At 37.5% G+C, this 18,624-nt stretch overlaps 1 protein-coding gene across 3 annotated transcripts in view; it reads right to left on the reverse strand.

The window, feature by feature from the left end:
- Positions 1–18,624, reverse strand: part of LOC134358560 (fibrillin-1-like) — a 462,213-nt gene that overhangs the window by 118,278 nt on the left and 325,311 nt on the right. For all 3 annotated transcript variants that reach the window (XM_063070931.1, XM_063070932.1, XM_063070930.1), the window contains 11 exons: positions 16,474–16,596; positions 15,707–15,829; positions 13,758–13,883; positions 13,409–13,531; positions 13,147–13,269; positions 7,740–7,901; positions 5,240–5,308; positions 5,029–5,154; positions 1,031–1,156; positions 747–905; positions 589–660 (listed from right to left, as the gene is read on the reverse strand). In XM_063070931.1, coding sequence (XP_062927001.1) covers positions 589–660; positions 747–905; positions 1,031–1,156; positions 5,029–5,154; positions 5,240–5,308; positions 7,740–7,901; positions 13,147–13,269; positions 13,409–13,531; positions 13,758–13,883; positions 15,707–15,829; positions 16,474–16,596 — 1,332 coding nt within the window. The remainder of the gene's footprint in view (positions 1–588; positions 661–746; positions 906–1,030; positions 1,157–5,028; positions 5,155–5,239; positions 5,309–7,739; positions 7,902–13,146; positions 13,270–13,408; positions 13,532–13,757; positions 13,884–15,706; positions 15,830–16,473; positions 16,597–18,624) is intronic.

An 18,624-nucleotide genomic window follows, 5' to 3' on the forward strand; every position in this document is an offset into this window, starting at 1 on the left:
CCCTACCACCCTCAGATTTCTGAATGGTCCATGAACCCATGAACACTACCTTGTTAGTTATTTTTTGCACTATTTATTTTTGTAACTTGTAGTAATTTTTAAGCCTGCATTGACTGCTGCCACATAACCACAAATTTCAGGACGTGAGGAATCTGTTTAGTTTATTACATGATAACAAAATCGGAAGCACAACACTCTGTAAGATATGGTCCCATTTGAATAAAATTATTGGCACAACTTGATAACTAATAACTGGAATAGCATCCTAAAAAGTAGCATAATTATTTACATAATAGGATGCATTATCAATGATTTGGCTGTGAAGGTCACTGTAATACTGCCTAAGTTTCTGAAGTATGCCTTTCTGTAGTTCAAAACATGCAGCATCAGAATGCTAAATCATTAATTCCAACTCCATGATAATGCAGGGCCTCCACTTGTAATGCTCTCCCTAACTGCAATTCCTGAGCCAAGAGTAAATACGTTAACTTTTTTTCCTACAAACATAACTGTCTTATAAATCATTATATTATTCAAGAGTATTTATCATGCAAAAACTTGATGTTTAAACATAAAGAGATATCTTACCAACTGGTTGTCCTGTTGTAATGTCAATAATATAGCCAGGTCTCTGACTCCCACAAAGAGTAATATATTCATCTGAAATATGATTCAGCATTAATGTCAATGCAATAAACAATGTAAATTTGATACTAAATTTTTGAACTGATAGAGAAAAAAATTACTTGTGACGGGAAGAGGACATTGTTCGCAAGGTCTGTTCCAGGCTTTTCCGATGTTGTATGAACAACAGCACAGTTTCTTTGACATATTGAAGGCTAGTTCACCATCACAAGTGCCATTTTCACTGTAGAAATTCTTGAAGCAATAGCTTTTTCTCATGTCTGCAGATTGAAAGGTTAAAACCTATCACTAAATATGAAGGATTACTACTAAATATGGCCGAACTTCACTATTAACACAAAATGTTGCTTCTTACTTGTCTACACAGTACTTGATAGATGCTTACCCATACAGTTGTTTCCACCATTAACCTGCATGTAATCTGGTGGACAGATGCAGGTATAATTTCCCAATGTGTTGAAACATGTACCAGGACCACAAATACCAGGTGAGCTAATGCATTCATCAATGTCTGGAAAAAATGCAAATGAACAAATGTTTTGGATAATGAAACAGTATTAGATCTCTTATATGGAAAGTAAATTGTGATCAATATTAAATATTTTCTTAATTTTTTCATATTATTTTTAAGATCACAGAAAATAATTCCTATAAAGTGATCGATTTTGAGCCCCTTATCTAAGAAAGAATATGCTGGCATTGGAGGGAGTTCAGAGGAGGTTCAAAAGAATGATTCTTGGAATGAAAGGGTTAAAGCACAAGGAGCTTTACTTGCTCTGGCCCCATACTTACTGGAGTTTAGAAGAATGGGGGTGGGGAATCTTACTGAAATCTACAGAATATTGTAAGGCCTAGATAGAGTGGACATGGAGAGAATGTTTCCGATAGTGGAGGTCTAAGACCAGAGGGGACAGCTTCAGAATATAAAGATGTCCCTTTAGAACAGAGATAAGGATAAATTTCTTTAGCCAGAGGGTGGCAGAGGCCAAGACATTGGGTTTATTTAAAGCAGAAGTTGATTGGTTCTTGATTAGTAAGGACACCAAATGTTATGGGGAGATGGCAGTAGAATGGGGTTGTGATCGAATAGTGGAGCAGACTTGATGGGCAGAAGGCCTAATTTTGCTATGTCTTATGGTCTAAAATGCAAAGAGTAATTAAACAAGTATAAATAAAACTTGTTTCACATTGGTTAAAGTTCTTATTTCTCTGATAAACAATTTGTAGGAAGGATATTGATATTATTGCTATTGATAAAATTAATATTGAGATACAGGTTGCTGTTTTCAGTGTTGAAGCCTTCCCTACTGCTGGTTCATATTGTAAATTTGTACAGTAGTAACATCAAACACCTGACTCCAAATTTATTGTATGTACAACTGCCAGGCAGGCTCATCTTATTCTCTTAGCCGGCTGCTTCTTTTACTTACAAACGTATTTAGAGATACCGCACGGAATAGGCTCTTCCGACCTTCTGAGCCGCGCTGCCCAGCAACCCTGAATTTAACCCTAGACTAATCATGGGACAATTTACAATGGCTAATTAACCTACTATCTGGTATGTCTTTGTATTGTGGGAAGAAACTGGAACACCTGAAGAAAACCTATGCATCCCATGGTGAGGATGTACAAACTCCTTTTAATTAATTTTCTCTGAGATTTTCAACATTAATAATACCCTCAGTAAAAAAAAATATTTTATGATCAAATGAAGGAAGCCAGTGTTGGAAATAAAAACTTGGATCATCAGGATGGGGAAGCAACAGACGGAGCTCTTTACTCATCCTGACCACAGTGGCAAAAAAAAAATCGGAAGTACATTTCTGTGCATATATATTTGTATGTATGTGAATGAGTGTATATGTATGTACATGCATGCCCTTGTGTCTATGTATTGTATATATGTCTGTACATAGGTATATGCATAAATCTGTCAATGTGCATGTGTGAATATGTGCATGTATATATATATATATATATATATGTGTGTATATGTATATGTACGTGTGTGTGTGTAAATATGTATGTGCATGCATATGTATTTGTATCTGTGTATGTGTATATATGTGTGTTTACATAAGTGCATGTGTGCATGCATAAGTGTTTGTGTATAAATATGTATATATGCATATATATGTGTATCTGTTTATGTGTATTTATATGCGTGTGTGTATATGTATAAATGTGTGCATATATGTATGCAGGTGCAATTATGTGTGTATTGGTTAGTGTATATGTGTAGGCTTGTGTGGAGGATCAGAGAGATCTGGGGGTCTGTGTCTATAGGACACTCAAAGCTGCCATGCAGGTTGACAGTTTTGTTAAGAAAGCGTATGGTGTGTTGGCCTTCATCAACGGTGGGATTAGTTTCAACAGCCATGAGGTAATGTTACAGCTATATAAGACCTTAGTCAGACCCCACTGGGAGTACTGTATTCAGTTCTGGTCACCTCACTACAGGAAAGATGTGGATACTATAGAAAGAGTGCAGAGGAGATTTGCAAGAATGTTGCCTATATTGGAAAGCATGCCTTATGAGAATAGGTTGAGCGAACGTGGCCTTTTCTCCTTGGAGCGACGGAGGATGAGAGGTGAGCTGGTAGAGGTGTGTAAGATGATGAGGGGCATTGATCGTGTGGCTAGCCGGAGGTTTTTTCCCAGGGCTGAAATAGCTGACACGAGGGGGCATAGTTTTAAGGTGCTTGGAAGCAGGTACAGAAGGGATGTCAGGGAAAATTTTTAACACAGAGAGTGGTGGGTGTGTGGAACGCACTGCTGACGACAGTGGTGGAAATGAAGAGGAGGTGCAAGAAGGAAGGAACTACTTCCTTCTTTTCAACAGTATAGGAAATTAATGAGTAAAATACTAAAGTCCATTAGAATTATGGATTTTAATGCATAGTTAGAACATATAACTTCTATTTTTAGAATAGAGGCGGATACAATAGGGTCTCTTAAGAGACTCTTAGATAGGTACATGGAGCTTAGAAAAAGAGGGCCGTGTGGTAGGGTAATTCTAGGCGGTTTCTACAGTAGGTTACATGGTCGGCTCAACATTGTGGGCCGAAGGGCCTGTAATATGCTGTAGATTTCTATGTTCTATGTAAATATATAATATATAACCTACAATATTAGAAGTTCTATTTTCAGTGCTATATCAATTACTCATATAAACATGGCATAATTACACCTGTCAGGACAATGTAATCCGTTTTCTCTTTTTTCTGCATTATGGTTGTGACACATATATAAGTCAAGCATGCATTGGGAATGTTAACCATCCACAGAAGGCTTGTCTTGCTGGAAATCAATGGGAAAAGTAATTATGGTGTGTACTGACCTTTGTAAATACAGCAGAAATCATTTTTGATAAGCTTTTAGATGGCAAACTATTTGAAATTGACATCTCTGGTATAGGTACTCTGCCTCATCAGACTCCCATAACAGTAAATTTGCTTTGAATTTATATTCTGAGATGCATAAATCTGCATTGAATTTACAAACTAATACATGTGTCCTGAAAAGGTCTAACCGCACTTGTTATACACAGTAATTCATAAATTGTGATATTCTCTTAATTGAGAAACAATGGACACTATATATAATTTGGAAGTGAAAATGTGATACCAGCATTACACTTTTAGGATAGGTAGAAACTGGATAGGTAATATTAAATACTGTAGTCTCTCCAGCATTCCAGCCATTTAAATAAAATTCATCATTAAAGCAATTGCAATTTACAAACTATACAAAACAAATATATATCTTCTTAAAATAATCCAGGATTTGGTACAATATTCTAAATAACCTTATCTAACTATCTTTTTTTTATAACAATAGCTCATTTAACTCCAGCTTACACCTGTGAATATCTTTTTCAACTGACCAATAATAACTACATGAAAGCTTAGCTCAGTCTACCGATGAGATATTATGACTCACTGATTTCATGATACCAATTTGAAAAGTTGTGGTAGTATTAGATAGTAGGAATTCCCTTATGAGCACTATTCAACATTTTTCTGCAGCTGCACAGCTGAGATCGTGTACACAATACAGCGGAACATAATGTACTGTATGCCCCTAATCAACTAGTGACACTGCAGGTAGTTACTCAAGCACAATGTCAGTATGATCTATAAAATCCTATATTTATCTCCTAATGCTGAAGAAGTCTAGTTTCAATGCATGAACTCTGATTACTCTGAATATTATTTGTTTCCTACCTATTGTTGCAAGTTTTCCTTGTCTTCAGATCCTGTTTGATAACCTATTCTATTTCTGAAGTAAGCAATGTAAAGTTTCTTATCTTCCACAAATACAAAAACAAACCAAAAGAAAAATATTAAAGCTATAAGAATGACAATACTTCAGTAAATATACCTTCACATACTCTGGTTTCTTCATTCAAATAGAAACCACGTGGACATTCACACTGGAAACTCCCAAATGTATTGACACATGTTCCTTCTTGACAGAGTCCAGGTAATTCTTTACATTCATCAATATCTGTTAAAAGCAGTAACATAAAATTATATATTGTTCACATGGTGTAAATTTCAAAATCTAATTTTAAAAAGTTAGAAGAAATTACCCTCCAAAATAACTGTGATAGGGTTGGGTCTAAAACCTTCTCCTCCAGGACAAAGAGTTTTGTATTCAGCTGCAAGACAAAATGGAGTTCTGTTTGTTGTTTATCAGCTAAATATAACTTTTAAATATTACATATTTAAAGTTAGCAAATTTCCTTACACTGAATAAATCATATATACTACTTGTGGAACGGTGATACAAACACTGGTTTTCTATCTTTTAAGCTTTACTGTCAAGCACAGGGAAACTTGAATTTTATTAGGTTAATCAATTTTGTTTTTGTTTCCATTGTCAGAGTCATACTTGGAATCAGGCCCTTTGGTCCAATTCGTTAATTTTGTAAGTTCACTTAACTCTAACTTGAACAATGTAGTATTCCAAGTCACTTCAGATCACAAAATTCAGTTTTGACATTCTCGTGCCATACTGAGAGATTATTAGAACTGGGGTGCTTTCTATGAATAATATTAAATTGAGGCCCATTTTGGTTAGATCCCACTCTACTGGGAAGAGCAAGGGAGTTGTCCCTAGTGGCTTAGTGAAATATATCCTCACTCAATATCACTGAAATAGGTTATCCAGTCATTATCAAATTGCTGTCAGTGGTGGTAGGAACTTTCTGTGTAAAAATTGGCTGCTAAACTTCCTTTATCTGAACAATGATTAAACGCTTAAAAGGTACTTCATTGCAATACAGTACATCATAATTTATTATCGAGTTTAAAGGTATTATTAAAATTAATCTTTTCCCAGATTACAGGTACATAGTGGCTCCCCGTTGGTTAGGGTTGACCACGGATGTTGCGCCCTAGATGCCTAAGTCGATACACAAGCCAGGGAAATATGACATGGAGAGCAAGCTGTTGCCCATACAGCAGACCCTCCCTTTCCACACAGCTGATGAATCCAAAGGAACAGCAAACACAGATAAAGTTTGGCACCAACTACATTGTAGGAATCGCTAGTCAGTGTTGAACTCAACATTGGACTTTCTTTGGGACTCATGCTCCGTATTTTTCCTTAGGGTTTACTCCGGAAGCAATCCCCATGAGCAGGCAAAGCTGCAAGGCAGCGCATGTTTGAGATCACTGTTTTCTTTCTCTTAGATTTGCTGCCAACCATGGGTGACAAGCCCATCTGCATGAAGCAACTGGTTTTAAGACACCAGTAATCAGACTTTGCCCCTTGTCCTTGTCCAGAAAATGACTCTGCCGGGCTTAGTAGCTAAACTATACGTGAAGGCCAGGAGCTGGACTTAGTTGACAGAGGGTATTTGAGGTGCATACCATTAGGTGCATTTAATAATTTAATAGGTAGTGAGAGCTTCTCCCCACTACCCTTGCACTCCCCCCCCCCAACTCTCTTCTGGCTGTGACATGCCTTTGGCCCACTATCTGTACCAATCACACTTGGCTATCTAAGACTGGTCTAGATACTTCTTAAACATTGTAAAATAACCTGCCTCCACCACCCTAATAGGTGGTGACTGGGTATAGCAGAAAGGCAGTGCAAGTTTGAGATCAGTGTTTTCTTTCTCCTAGATGAGCTGCCAAACATGACTGACAAGCGCATCTGCCTGTGTGCTTTAGACTCTAACCCTCTCTGAGTGTAAAAGTTCTTACTCTAATTCCTTTCAAACCTTTTATATCTTACCATAAATCAATGACATCTAGATTTAAATGCCTTTGCTATAAGGAAAAGTTTCCTACTATTGACTGTATCAATATTCTTTATAATTTTGTATTCTGTCGGGTTCCCCCCTCTGCCTCCTCCACTCCATGAAAAACAGTCTATCCAGTCTCTCCTCATAACTGAACATTCCATCCTGGTGGATCTCCTCTAAACTCATCCAGTGTAACCACATTTTTCCTACAGAATGCCAACCAGACCTGTGCTCAGTGGGAAGATGTTGTCCCATAACCGTCTTACTCTTATATTCTATGTCCTGGCTAATGAAGGCAAGTATCACGTGTGACATCTTTACCACACGATGCACCTGTGATGTCACTTTCATGGATCCCTGGGCTGGTACAATGAAATTGTGTTGTTCCTCAAACGACCTGAGACCCTACTGTTCACTGAGTGTTTTATTTTTATTAACCCTTCCAAACTGCATGACCGCACATTTGCAGGATTAAATTTCAAATGCATTGCCCATCTTATAAGCTCGTCGGTATTATCCTGCACTCTATGTCTTTCCTCCTAAATATCAAATACTTCATTAATATATCATCGATACTATTGAAAAAGAATTACCTTTATGCTAGGATCCTTAAGATTGACACTCTTTAGTCAGATTATAATGAAGTGAAATTGTTTTTATGTATCTCAATCACACAAGAATTAATTTTATAACTTAATAGCTATATTAAAGAAGAATGTTTTAAACAGTAGTTAAAATAAATTATTTATCAATAAACTGATCTCACATTAATAATATCAAATCATTTTGTAAGACTGATTTTACCTCAAAGTAAATTCTCAAAACACTGAATACTTACATGAATTGACAGAGGGGCACAGTTCACATGGAAAGCCCCAGGCTCTGCCCAAAGAACAGCAACAAGATGCTCTTGAAACTCCGACTCCAATCTCATTACTGCAAGTAAGGGTGTTATCTCCGCGCAGTAAATACTCCAAGAAGCACTTGCCCAAACGAGGATCTATGTTATAAAACACATCACTATGAAACATTTCTCTGTTTTGCAACTGAGAATACTACCTGGCCCTTAGAAAGAAAATGTCTTTGAAACACATTCTGCACAATTTTCAATAAATGTTTTCATAGATAAGTACAATCTATGACTATTACATTATGAAAATATTACATAACTGAAAAATCTGGCTAAATAGTTTCTATAGAATTGTATAGGGAAATCTAAGTGAGAACAACAACATGTTTACCATTTTACTTAAACTGAAGAAGAACTGAAAATTGAATGATAGTACAGGTCGACCTTCACTAATCCGGCACCATTGGGACCTGAGGAGTGCTGGATTACAGAAGGATTACATTAAGCAATAGCTAACCACCTCATCATACCTTTACAATATCATATAAATCAGTACAAGTTAGATAATAATGAAACAGAAATATTAAATGATTAGCAAGTGAAATTTTAATAAAGGAATATACTGTACAGACACAGATAAAATAAAGGGTACAGGTATTAACTTGTAAAGAAAAGTTGAGCATTTCCACTTCTAAGGTGAGACTTTTAATATACCTTCAGGCAAAGTTACATGTCTACAAATGTGGGGTTGTTAGGATCATCAACATCTTCATTTTGAAAATGAGTGAAGCAGCAGGAACTGGTGCTGAAACTGGTTGGTGGCAGCACATCTGGGTGAGCAGAAGTTCATAGCACTGGATTTTGAAGTGTTAGCACCCCTGTTGCACTTTTTCTAGCAATTTTTTTGAACATATCTTCCAAGGTAAGCTGTTTCGTATATTTTGGTCTTTCTCTGATTAGCTTATCCTGCAGCATATTACTTATTGCAGCAGAACTTATTACTTCTTGCTCAGTTATAACACTTGGTTGCTCTAATCCTTTCAGCACTTCACCTGTCAACTTAGTTAGCCTGTCAATAGAAAGTCTCTCTGCTACAACTTCATCTTCATCACTGTTTTCTCCTCCAATATCTTCCTTCTCTGGATGTACAACCATCTGCACAATTTCCGAGTCAGTAGGCTCATCCTCATCTATATTCATCCATTCTTCAGCATTGTCATCATTGAACCTTGATGCAAGATCCTTGGCAGCAGAATTAGTTAGCTCTTGAGCAAAAGAAAGCAATTCATGCATAATCTGTTTTTCCTTGGAAACTCTAAAGCCTGTAAAGTCATTTCCAGTGTCTTCACCAGGTGCAGACTCAAACATTAAACCTGGCCATAATCTATGCCAACCATTCTTCAGTGTGGATGGCTCTACAGACCTCCACGCATTAGCAGCACAGTAAATAATCTCTTTCATATTAAAATCCTTTAAAAATTCCTTTACCGGTCTGCCAGCATTAACTGCACTCAAAAGGCACCTCATAAACAGGGAAAGGTACCTCGACTTGAGAGAATGTAATACGCCATTGTCCAGGGGTTGAATTAATGACGCACAGTTAGGTGGCAGGAAGATACCAAAAACATTGTTTTTTACCAGGAGTTCTGCTTTCGGGTGTGCTGAACAGTTGTCTAAAACAAACATTATCTTACAGTTGTGGTGTAGGCCAACAGAGTCACAGTGAGCTCGTGCTTCGGGAACGAAATAATTTTCAAACCATTCTAGTGTGATGTTAGTTGTAATCCATCCGTTTTTGTTAGCACGGTAAATTACAGGAAATTGCATCATACCTTTGAAGGCCCTGGGACGTAAACTTCTGCCTATGAACAGTAACTTACATCTGTGGGTTCCTGCAGCATTAGAGCAGCCTAGCAAAGTCACACAATCTCTCAATGCCTTATACCCTGTTGGTGATTCTGCAACTGCTGCTGTTAGTTTTCTTCTTGCTGTATATCTCCAATACAAAGCAGTCTCATCAGCATTGTACACCTGCTCGGGGCTTAATTTTTCATCGGAGACTAACTTGGCGAACTTGTCAACAAACTCTGCTGCTGCTTCCTTGTCTGCTGAACGTTTTTCACCACACACTGCACAAAACTGTAAGCCAGTGATGCTGCTTGAACCGATGAAGCCAGCCTTCACCATAGTCACACTCATAATCTAGTCTTAGTTCTTCATGAAACACTTTGCTTGTTCCTTCACCATATCTCCAGATAGTTCAACACCTTCACTAACACAAAGATTAAACCATATTATCAGCACTTTATCTAGTTCCGAACTTCTTCCATCTTTCATTGTTTTTCTTACGCACATCTGTTTCTTTGAGCCACTATCAGCAAAAAAATGTAGCAGTTTTTCTTTCTGTTTCTTTATATTGTACACTGGAAGTGCCAATGTTGTAACACTCGCACAAGCTCTTCACCTATACACCACTATCCAGTTTTTTCAAGAGTTCAACCTTATTTTTAATGGATAATGTGTGGTGTTTTCACTTCACAGCAGGAGGTGCATTTCCTTTACTCACTGGGGCCATAATTGGGGCCAAAAAAGAGCAAATGATATTAATAAATGCAGGAAAACAAGCAGGAATTGCCTGCCTGTGCTTACAAGAGCGGGTCAACACATGAACAGATCTAGCGCAACCAAAACAATGTGCAGCAGATTGGTACGGTGGTCTGGGAAATTTGAAATTACAGTTGCACGAAAAATTTGAAATCAGTGCCGGATTATAGGTAGTCGGATTAGTAAAGGTCGACCTGTAGTTGGATATTAATTTCAGCTCTAAATTGCAACTGGAAAGATGTATACCTAGAGACCTAATAACAAAACAATTAACAATTTTAGTTTATCTTATGAATTTTAAACCATTCTTTCTTGTTGCTGATTGGTGGGCTGGGGTTTGGTGTTTGATGCTTGTGTTGTTTCTCCATGTGGGTGATCTGTTAAGTTTTCTGGGGTTTGGGAATTCGATGTTCTTGTTATTGTACCTTTGTGTGCGTGATATATTATGTTTTTGTGGGAGGGAGGGGGCTGAGGTTTTGGGATTTGATGTTCTTGTTTCTCCATGTAGGTGATCTGTTAGGTTTTATGTGAAGGAGGGGTTGTGGGGGTGGGTTTGGGGTTTGCGAGTTTTTGTTTCTTTTCTTTTCATGTGGTTGGGGGGATTGATGCCTTTCTTTCAAATGCTTCTATGGCCTTCTCTATTTTATGGCTATCTGGAGAAGACGGGAGAAATCAAATCTCAGAGCTGTATTCTACATACATACTTTGATAATAAAATGAACCTTTGAACCTTTATACTATAAAAAAGAGGACGGACTATTAACATGGTAAACCAGTGAGTTGTTTGTTATGTCTCCCTTCTCACTGTGAAACGGAAACATCTCTTTCTCCCCTATTAGGGAGGGAGGGAGAGAGAGAGAGAAAGCGAGAGAGAGAGAAAGAAATAAAAGAGACGAGACTGTGGTATGTCTAATGCCGGGTGTACGAGTAGTCTTTAGGGTACTGCAAGTCTGTGTCTTTGCTGCTGCTTTGCTGCATGCTTGAGTGCTCGGTGGTGGGTACTAATGCATTTTTTCTGGTGGGGGAGGGGGGATCGTTGCTTTGCTGTGGCTTATGCACAGGAGGGAGGTGAGTTGGTGGGGACTGTGGGGTTCTAACATTTAATTGTCATTCATTCTTTGGGGGCACTCCTCTGTTTTCGTGGTGGCTGCAAAGAAGAAGTATTTCAGGATGTATATTGTATACATTTCTCTGACATTAAATATACCTTTGAAACCTTTGAAATGGGCTCTAATAAGACAATTAAATTCTAATGCACTGGACCCATGTATGCCATTCTTAAGTAAGTGAATTCAATAATAAACACAAGAAATCCTGCAGATGCTAGAAATCCAAAGCAAAATGCTGGAGGAGCTCCGCAGGTCAGGCAACATCCATGGAAATTAATGAACAGTTGACGTTTCAGGTCTAGACTGGAAAGGAAGGGGAAAGACACCAGAATAAAAGGGTGGGAGGGAAAGAAGAACAGCTAAAAGGTAACAGTTGAAGCCAGATGGGTGGGAAAGTTAAAGAGGTGGAGATGAAGGAATCTGATAGGAGAGGAGAGTGGACCATAGGAGAAATAGAAAGAGGAGGGGCACCAAGGGCAGGTGATAAGCAGGTAGAGAAAAGTTACAAGGCCAGATTGGGGAACAGAAGAGGGGAGGGGGAGGGGGCGGGAATTTTTTTTTACCGTAAGGAGAAATCAATATTCAGGTTGGAGGCTACCCAGACGGAATATAAGGTGTTGCTCCTCCATCCTGAGGGTGGCCTTGCTGTGGCACAAGAGGAGGCCATGGACCAACATGTTGGAACTGGAATGGGAATCTGAATTAAAATCTTGGACCAACAGGAAGTTCCGCTTTTGGCGGATGGAGCAGAGGTGCACGAGAGGAGGCAGTGGACCAACATCAACTCAATAACATGAATTTCAACTAGTCCTCTTTGCAAGGAGATCAGAAGCGACGTACCCTGCATTAATTAACTCATCTCCTGATACCTGAAAGCCCTTCCACAATCTGAAAGGCACAATTCAGAAGCAGGAAGGAATAATCTTGACTTACTTGGATAAACAAATCTCCAACAAAACTTGATCTCCAGGACAAAATAACCCAGTTGAGGCACCCCCAACCAGCACCCTTAATCATTCATTCCATTCACCACTGTATACAGTGTTAACAAAATGCAATTGCTACTACTTGCTATGCCACTCTGACAACACTTCTCAAACTCGTGACCTCTATCACCAAAAGTGACAAGGGCAGTAGATGCGTGGGAACATCATCATCTACAGATTCCCTTTTAAGTCACACACCATCCTGAATCTGTAAATATACTTTTAATTTTTACTGAGTCTAAACCAAGAAGCTTTCCAAAAGTATTGGTGGGAGCACCTATACCAGAAGAAACTCAAGAGTTCAAGAATATGACTCACTAGTACAACATTTTCAAGGAAATTCAAGATGGGCCATAAATTTTATCTTTGGCAGTAATCCCCAGATCCCAAAAGCAAATAAAAAGAAAATGTTATCTGAGCCTGTGTTGATTCAAAATTCAGGAAAATCAGGAAAAATATGAACATGCCCTGCACAGAATTTTCTGCAAGGATGCTTCAACTTGTGTGTAATATTCAATACTATTCTACACACAAAATCCAACCCACATCCAACAACTATTGTATAGGGTATTTTAAATCATTGATAACTTCCCTTATAAGTGTATAGTTTTTCTCTGATTGCAATAACTTTGTGAATAATGCTGAACTATTGCTGCCTTCAGAGCAAATGACTGATAAAAAAAACTTGATACATACCAACACACCCGACACCAGTTGGGTTCAGTTCAAATTCAGATGGACAGTTGCAGACGTAGCTTCCAGGGGTGTTAACACAAATTCCATTAATACAATTAACTGGATCAGCACATTCATTTACATCTGAAATAGATATCCAAACAAAACTTTTTTTTTCTGGTTATGTCCAAAGTATCACTTGAAACATTTATTAGCCATTTTGTGGTTCAATTATCTTAGAAATAATTATGACACCATTTACCAAATGAAAGCAACATTTTACCTGTGCAGTTGCCTCCACTCCTGTCTAGCTCATAACCCAAATCACATTCGCATCGGAAGAGCCCTGGAAGATTCTGGCATCTTCCGAACACACAAATGTCAGAGAACGAGCACTCATCAATATCTGCAATAAAGATTACGAGAAATTCACAGAAAGTAACTATTTAGACTGTTCATTCTTTTAAATGTAAGTTATACATGTCATAATTAAAGCTCTTTGAGATACAGGATACAATGCAAAACACTTAGTTAATTTCTGAAAGACAGGAGTTAACACTATGGCTATAGCTGACTACGTGACTGAAAAGGGTGAAGGAAGTAATAAGTATAGACAGGAAGATGATGCATACCTTGACATGCTCTGCCATCTAGAGATGGAGTGAAGCCCATGTCGCATTCACAACGGTAACCTCCAGGTGCATTTAAGCAATGGCCATTCTCACAAAAATTTACATTTTCAGCACATTCATCAATATCTGTCATATAAGAAAAGAAGACATGAGGAAAAACACTTAACTCCTCTATGTACAAACAAATCCTGAAGAACTTATTTTATTCTGACAGTATGGAGAGAGGGAAATTGGTTAGCACAATGGAACGAATAACATTTTTTGGAAATGCATTAAGATAAGGTGCTTATTATTCAGTCTCATGTATACTTATCACAAATTGCGAACCCTCTTGGGTTTGCAATAGATGTAATTCAGATTTCTTGTATGTACTGACATGCCAGAGCAATGCACCTGGTTTCCTCAACAAAAATTCTATGTGCTCTTATGACTTTGGCATTTTATGTTTTTACTTCAGTCACAGAGTCTTTTACCTGTTTAGAAAACACTCATTCAGGACTGAGAAGTCTGTTCTGTATTCTCCTTCCCATCCACAGCATGAGAGCATTTTTAGCATCATTAACATTTCCCATCTAGATCACTTAATTATGCAAAGGCTTTGACCTAAGCCAAAAAGGAAGTAGAGGCAGGAACACATAACATTTAAAAAGTATATGGACGTACTTGAAAAGCCATGATTGCTGGGTTAAGATTTAAGGCTAGAAAATGGAATCAACCTTGAGAACATTTTTATGTCTGGCACAAACACGATGGGACAAATGGCCTTATATGTTATAAATTTTTTGTGAATCTTACAAGCTTATGGGACAGCAATTCACTGAAGAAATGCATTAGTGATAATTTCAGAAAGATAATATTGAGCCGTGTTTTTAAATTGTGGTTTAAAGATTTCTGTACACATTTTGGAATCGACTTCAAGAGATTCTGCAAATGCTGAAAATCTTGATCAACATATATAAAAGGCTGGAGGAACTCAGGAAGTCCCTGATGAATGGTCTCACCCCAAAACAAGGATTGCTTATTCCGCTCCATAAATACTGCCTGACTTGCTGAGTTCCTCCAGCATTTTGAGCGTGTTATTTTAGGATTAGCTATTCTCTAGTGATAGAAGTTAAAAGATGAAATTTAAAGTAATAATGTCTTTGAAGAGAAGAGGTTGGCAAATAACCTATTTTGGTGTGTTGCCCATGAGTGACAAATATTAATTCTGGGGAGAATCTGTCTACATTAATTGGATCTGCAATTCAATCTTTATTATTATTATTATTAATGATATCAAAATTTATATCCATCAGAATGCCACTTGTTCGCTACAAATACTTGTAACTCACAATCTTGTTAACTCTAGGCTCATCCAATCTTTACGTTGCTATCCTGTTGAATTCTATCTTTATAAATTGTAACTCATCTTAATACAAAATTTTAACTACATTGTTTTTGCTGCTCAATCACTGTTGTGAATGCTAACCTTTGCCCCACAACAGTTCCAATTTACATTTGTGGTACTTAGCTGCCGTATCTGTCCTTTCTCCACCATCTCTAATCTGTGGTTTTATTACTTCAGCATTTTGTGTTTATGCTCCTGTCAAAAGAATTCTACCATTTTAATGAAGCATATTTTAACTACTCACTTTATTTTCTCTCCTTTTGCTTATTTATTTTTGTAACTTTGATTATATCTGCAGTAACCTCCTTTAAGTGGCCTCACATCACTATTCAGCTTCAGTTTGGTGAACAACTTTAAACTAATTAATGCCCGAAGCTGGAAGACAAATAGAACTATGGATGTTGTAACGAGTTTTATTTGTCTTCTTAATGTTGAATGTAATGAAATAAGGCTATTATCTAGCACTTCAAAGGATAAGCATACAGAATTAATTATTGTCATAAACTATGAAGTAGTGCAGGATTTCCTCAAAGCAGAAGTAGAATTCTATCTTTGGACTTACCAGTGCAAAACACACCATCGCCGCTGTAACCTTCTTTACATGTACATTTATAAGACCCCTCAGTGTTCATGCATTCAGCAGTTGGACTGCACTTGTGTGTTCCATTTGAACACTCATCCACATCTTTGTAAATAAAACGATACGTCATTAGTGCAAAAGTCATTCATAAAAATGAAAGCTCAAAATTCCACTATTACAGATTGTTCATTCTGATTAGTAATGATAACAATTCACATATATTCAATCCCATTAGGAATTTCTGATCAGTAGTAATATCGGTCCACATATATTCAATCTCATTATGGATAAAACCACAAAATTAACGTTTGGAGAAACATGATCTCACTTAGAACTGAAATTGAAATTCAGTCGATAATTTTGTATGCGTTTCTAATTAACACCAGTTATGATCTGGGACCATTGACTAAGAAATTATATTATTCTACATTGCTTGACAATTCTATAAATTATAACAGAACCAAGATATTAACCACTCTCTGTACAGGAGTTTTTAATGTCAATTATTTCAAGTTTGTATAAGGAACAAAACTAAAACATTTGAGAGGATAACTCTAGTCCTGCCTTTGTGTGATCTGTGACAGCCTTTGTAATATTCACTGTTTTGTTCGGGTTGTGGTATAATGGTTTTTGTATATGCAGGCACACATGTAATATTCAAAAATAATTTCTGTTAACAGAAAACTGAAAAGTATTAAAAACGTGGATTCACAAATGTCTTTTTCGTCTTTTCACAAAAACATTCTTACCAGAACATTTGATGCCATTACCAGACCAGCCATCCGCACATGCACATTTGAAGCTTCCTGGTGTATTTGTACAAATAGCGTACCTGTGGCAATTATGGGCACTAATCTCACATTCATTAATATCTGGAAAAGAAAAAAAATCATTCAATAGAAGAGAATTATGCTAATTTGTTATAAGACCATAAGACATAGGAGCTGAATTAGGTCATTTGGACCATTGAATCTGCTCCAACACTTCATCATGGCTGATTTATTTTTCCTCTCAATCCATTATCCTGTCTTCTTCCCCTAACCTTTCATGTCCAAGCTAATCAAATAATCAAATGATCTAGCCTCCACAGCCACCTGTGATGACAAATTCCACAGAACCACTGCCTTTGGCTAAAGAAATTCCTCCTCATCTCCATTCCAAATGGACATCCCTCTATTATGATGCTTTGTCCTCTGTTCCTAGACTCCCCTAGGATAGGAAGTATCTTCACCACATCCACTCTATCTAGGTCTTTCAATATTCAATAAGTTTCAATGAGCTCCTCCCACATTCTTCTAAATTCCAGTGAGTACAGGCCCAGAGCCATCAAATGCTCCTCATACAATAACCCCTTCATTCCCAGAATCATTCTCATGAACCTCCTCTGAACTCTCTCCAATGTTGGAACATCCTTTCTTAAATAAGGGGCCCAAAACTGCTCACAATACTCCAAGTTAAGTCTAACCAGTGTCTTATAAAGCCTCAGCATTACATCCTTGCTTTATGTTACAATTACATACATTTACCACTCAGTTAGGTTTTAGAATTAGGTTAGTTGCGAATAACTACGCCGTTATGAAAATAATGAACTGTGTCATATCGGACAAGATAGCTCACTTGAATGAAGTAGTAATTCAGTTCAACAGGAACTATTATCACTGCTAAGTCAAAATCCAGGAATTTCTAACAACACTTATCCAAGGCTTTGTAACAGTTCATCACTATCTTCTGAAGCTAATTAACAACTGTAGTAACTGTTGGCCACAATACTCCAGCCACATTCCATATATGAATAAAAAAAAGCCATATCGCTCCATCCTCACTCTTTGCTCTTAAGTTCCTCCCATGCTTGGGCTATTATTTTCCTTTCTACTACTGGTTCAACTCCACCCACACTAATATTTAAAAATCATTTTCAGGATATTTTCTTCTGCTTCTTTCACACTTCATAGTCTCTTTTGTTCCATTGTTTATTCTCAGCAATTTTAAGTCTTCAGCTAGGCTTTTACATTAGACCATAAGGAAAACAAGAAAAGTTAATTCAGTCTTTGTGTCTGCTCTGTCATAAATAAGATCTTGGCTAAACTTCTACCTCAGAATCACATTGCTGTAGTCATTTAACATCCCTTGATTACGTAAAAACAATCGATCTCCATCTTCAAACTATTCAGTAACAAAGCCTCCTTGACTCTCTTGGGTAAAGGATTCCAAAGATTCATTACCCTCTGGGTGAAGAAATTTCTTCTAATCTCAGTCCTGATTTGCTGACCTTTTATTTTGAGTTGTGATTCCTGGTTCTTGACATCCCATCCAGGGGAAGTATTATTCTTGACACAAGTTGTCAAGTCTTGTTAAAACTTTGTGCATTTAAATGAAATCATCTCTTATTCATTGAAGCTCAAATGAGTATGGATTTTATCTACTTAATCTCTTATATGATCAATCTCCTATCATAAGAATAATTTGGGTGAATGTTTGCTGCAGTCTCTCTGTCGTAAGTATATCTGTCCTCAGATAGGGAAAGCAGACCTGCATACAATATTGTAAATGTGGTAACATTAAGGCTCTATATAATTTGAGAATATCCTTACTTTTGATATCTATTCCACTGATAATAAAAACAAACACACTGCTGACAATTTGAATTGCTTGCTATTTGATGGAGACAGACGTGAGAAGCAAAGGAACGTCCGGAGAAATTTCTGAAATGCCCAGTTCGCTGCCGCTGCTACTGGGCGATCGAGAATCTCCGGAGGGAAGGCCCCAAAATCCCCGGCTTTGCCTGCTGCTGACGACCGAGGCTGAGGTCGAAGCGTTCGGCAGAGATGGTGCTTGGTACTCGGTGTCAGAGAGCTGATTAGAGCTCGAAGTTTTCGGATGACTCAGAGTCGGACTGTGGT

The sequence above is a fragment of the Mobula hypostoma genome, chromosome 18 (assembly GCF_963921235.1).
Source record: "Mobula hypostoma chromosome 18, sMobHyp1.1, whole genome shotgun sequence".
NCBI classification, from domain to species: Eukaryota; Metazoa; Chordata; class Chondrichthyes; order Myliobatiformes; family Myliobatidae; genus Mobula; species Mobula hypostoma.